The sequence below is a fragment of the Varanus komodoensis genome, unplaced genomic scaffold (assembly GCF_004798865.1).
Source record: "Varanus komodoensis strain SLA01 unplaced genomic scaffold, ASM479886v1 scaffold3789, whole genome shotgun sequence".
NCBI classification, from domain to species: domain Eukaryota; kingdom Metazoa; phylum Chordata; class Lepidosauria; order Squamata; family Varanidae; genus Varanus; species Varanus komodoensis.
In genome coordinates, this window is record NW_025335906.1 from 11613 (window position 1) to 12704 (window position 1092).

General features: G+C 60.0%; 1 protein-coding gene across 5 annotated transcripts in view; it reads right to left on the bottom strand.

The window, feature by feature from the left end:
* The window catches only part of LOC123028530, a 12042-nt gene that overhangs the window by 4512 nt on the left and 6438 nt on the right, over positions 1-1092 (bottom strand). Inside the window, exon 3 of one of the 5 annotated variants that reach the window (XM_044440420.1) lies at positions 954-1062. The exons of the other annotated variants lie outside the window; for them this stretch is intronic. Coding sequence (XP_044296355.1) covers positions 954-1062 — 109 coding nt within the window. The remainder of the gene's footprint in view (positions 1-953; positions 1063-1092) is intronic. 5 annotated transcript variants of the gene reach the window in all.

The window sequence follows — 1092 nt, forward strand, 5'->3', positions numbered from 1 at the left end:
TCTCCGGGCTCTTTCTTATCCTCACAGCAGCAACCCTGTAGGGCGGGCGAGGCTGGGACTCTTTCCAAGAGAGGTCTCCCCTTGTCCAATGCGGGGAAGTGTGCAGCGGCCTGCCAAGCATTGCTTTGAGGACTAAGCTGATCCGTCTCATGGCGAGGGAACCTGCCAGGCATGCATCTAAGCCAGAACTGCGCTGAGCTGTCCCCGTGAGGAGGACACAGCCCTTGCTCCCCTTCAACCCACACTCGCCCCCACACAGGGGCTGCTCGCCTGCCTTGAGAAGAATTCGGAGCAGCGGCTCTCTTGCCAGGAGGCATTTCCCGTCTGCACTGTATACGCAAGCTGCTTTTCCTCCCCCACTAAGCCTTCACGGCAGCCACCCTGTGGGGCCAAATCCCCACTCAGCTTCACAGCTACACCACGGGGACAAAGGCAGGTCTGCCTGGTCCGCAGTCCAACAGGTGAACCGCGCCCCACCCTGCCCATCCAGACAGAGCCTCAAGTGAGCGGCACTGGTGTCTATGGCCAAAGGAGCCGCCTCCGACCGCACCCTCTTCGTACAGCACCGCTGCCAGCAGGCGCAATTCGCAGTGCCGAGCGGGGAGGTGTTGGCTTGACCCCTAGTGGAAAGGGGCTGCTCCCTCGTGCTGGCCCAGGACCCTTTCCTTCTCTTCCCAATGCTATAGGAGCTCGCTTTTTCAACGGACCAAGGCATTGCCCATGAAGGCTGGCTTGCCGAGCCCCTATCCGCTCAACTACCACCATGGCTGTCCCCCTTGAAGAGAGATGCAAGCTCTGTCCAAACCCAGGCAAAAATCATGCTGGGAATGTCGAGTGCTCTGCATGAAGAAACACTTCCCTGGCACAGGGAGACTCCAACGCTGCGCTCAGTCCTCTCGATAAAGGGGTATCTGGTGTGATGGGACTGGAAAACGCCTCAGCATGGGCTCCACCTCATAAAGAGGCTGGCCTGCCACGAGTCTAATCTGGCACTCGGCTCCGGCCTCCCCATGAAGGGGAAGCTGGCCTGGCGTGCCTGGAAATCTCCAAAGTGGGCCCCACCTCATAAAGAGGGTGGCCCGCCACGAGTCT